The sequence below is a fragment of the Enhydra lutris genome, unplaced genomic scaffold, assembly GCF_002288905.1.
Source record: "Enhydra lutris kenyoni isolate GAN:26980312 unplaced genomic scaffold, ASM228890v2 scaffoldscaffold88, whole genome shotgun sequence".
Taxonomy (NCBI): domain Eukaryota; kingdom Metazoa; phylum Chordata; class Mammalia; order Carnivora; family Mustelidae; genus Enhydra; species Enhydra lutris.
The window spans coordinates 3526020-3528500 of record NW_019154172.1 but is presented as its reverse complement, the minus strand read 5'-3'; the positions used below and the strand labels follow the sequence as shown (position 1 = coordinate 3528500).

General features: G+C 45.3%; 1 protein-coding gene across 1 annotated transcript; it reads right to left on the bottom strand.

Annotated features, from left to right (window-relative positions):
• Positions 1-921: 921 nt before the first annotated feature.
• Positions 922-1332, bottom strand: LOC111162073 (histone H3). Its single transcript, XM_022526273.1, has one exon. The coding sequence runs from the start codon at positions 1330-1332 to the stop codon at positions 922-924; it is 411 nt and encodes a 136-aa protein (XP_022381981.1).
• Between the last annotated feature and the right edge of the window lie 1149 nt (positions 1333-2481).

Genomic DNA, 2481 nt, shown 5'->3' with positions numbered 1-2481 from the left:
CGAAGTGCTTGGTTACGCGCTACTTATAGAGCCTGTATGCAAATGAGGGCTCGCACGCGCCTGCATTTTTATTGGTTAATTTTCAACAATGTCGTCATAGGGGGGTGGAGTCCACATAGATAAAGCTTCGGCTCATACTTCCTTAGTGGCTCGCAGAGTAAATGTGTTCTTAGCCAATCAAAATGTTCCATTTCAGGCTACCCAATAGTTTCACCTGATTGGGGCGTTAGAGGATGGTTTTCACTTTTCAGTCCTACGCCTGCGTACAAAAAAGAGATCTGAAGGAACAGCTAAAGACAACTTTCTCCTATTTTTGCACCGTTTTACTTCTCTACGCTTTGTGGAAGTTTGTTTTGCTCTTTGGGTTTTAGAATACCTAAGCCCACATCTCAAAAAAAATCAGGGGTTTCCCTCAAATTCCTGTTTGCGCCGCTTAGATTATGCAATGAGGAACATATTAGGTCACTGCCTTTACAATTCTTAAAACACATAAACCAGGGAAAGGTTTCAGTATTTAAACAGGGACTTACATCTGGTTTAGTTCTCCCAACTGTAAAATCTGGCTGATAAACGCAGATTCCCATTCCAGCCGTTATCACAAACCCACATGGCAGCCTTCCCACTTAATTTCTGTATCTGACGCTCCAGACCTTTAAGTAACTCCGCACCTAAAAAGCGGGATTGGCAAAAACGATCTATAAACCATTTCAGCTGTTCCCTCTAGCGCGCCAGCCGACTAAGTCACTGATTCTATATCACTACCCTACACGTGTGAGTTGCCCCTGATGTCCCTATCCAGTGCACCGGTGCGCTATAGCAAGCCCGCCGCAGCCGAAAAACTGCACAGCTGCTCTTTATGAAAACGTGGGTGGCTCTGAAAAGAGCCTTTGAATAGGATGGAACCTCGAGCCCAGCGCTCACTCAAGCCCGCTCACCGCGGATGCGGCGCGCCAGCTGGATGTCCTTGGGCATGATGGTGACGCGCTTGGCGTGGATGGCGCACAGGTTCGTGTCCTCGAACAGCCCCACCAGGTAGGCCTCGCTCGCCTCCTGCAGCGCCATGACGGCCGAGCTCTGGAAGCGCAGGTCCGTCTTGAAGTCCTGCGCGATCTCGCGCACCAGCCGCTGGAACGGCAGCTTGCGGATCAGCAGCTCGGTGGACTTCTGGTAGCGCCGGATCTCCCGCAGGGCCACGGTGCCCGGCCGGTAGCGGTGCGGCTTCTTCACGCCGCCCGTGGCCGGCGCGCTCTTGCGGGCCGCCTTGGTGGCCAGCTGCTTGCGCGGGGCCTTGCCACCGGTCGACTTGCGAGCCGTCTGCTTCGTGCGAGCCATGATGTCTTACTGTTTTTTTTCCGACGAGTGCCAGGCAGTCATATTTATAGACGTATCCTTGTCTTGATTGGGCCAGAAGGGTTAGGAACCTCCCGAGTGTGATGTCATTGGCTAAAATTCAATCCTCTTTGCTCAGGTAGATTGTTATGCTAATCTGTCCCTCTTTATTCACCTTACCGTACTTTTCTGTAATCTCACCGATCACGAACGTTTTTCTTTTTAGATCTTTCCTTTAAATTGTTGTCATTTTTGTAAGAGCAATTTTTGAAGTGTTTTCGCCAGCCTGGGATTTATTTTTTAACAGGTGCCTTCGAAATAAAAGCACGCCTTTCCATGAACTAGGTTTCAGCCTCCATTTCCAGTTAAGAGTTATTGTAACTCCAATCCCATAGCTAACATTTATTTACCGCCTGACTCTGTGCTAAGCGCGTTAGTTGCATTACAGTACGACAGTGATTCAACCAAACAGTATGTAATGGAAGGAACAAAAAATTAAATTTACATTTACCCAACTTCGGAACTCCGAAGTCGTGTGCGAATCAGCCGTAACCTGCAGGGTAGAGCCTTCCGCCTTTCCTTGGGTTTTTCACCTTGGAGTAGCGTTCCCTCCCCTGAATCCATCAATGGCCATCCAGGTCCTGTAGACGAGACGCTTCTAAGTCAAGGAATATAGGACCGGAAACGTTAATTTCTCCTTTACAAGGAGAAATTGTGAATAGTGAATAGTTTGTAAAGAGTCAACTTGCTTATCAGATTAAAAGCTATAATAAAATTTCAAAGCAAATAAATTATTCGTTGATCACTGAGTTGCTAACATATTTTCTTCAATAAAGTAGTTCCATCTAAAAGTTTCACCTGTTTCATTTTTTCTATTCTCTATAAGAAAATTGAAGATCCTCTGCTTTTTAGTTATTTCATATGCTTTGAAGTATTGCTCAGAAAATTACATGTCATAAAACAAGTCATGTAAGGTTACCAATGCTTAAAAAGTGTGAAGAGTTAATATATAACTTTTAATCATATGCTCATTCTGTTGAAAGAGCATTGCATCCAAACCTTATAAAAAAAAAACACCCCTCAAAACTGTGAATACAGTCAGGCCTAACAAGCTTAAAACTTACTTTATGGTATCAATATGAATGATCATCT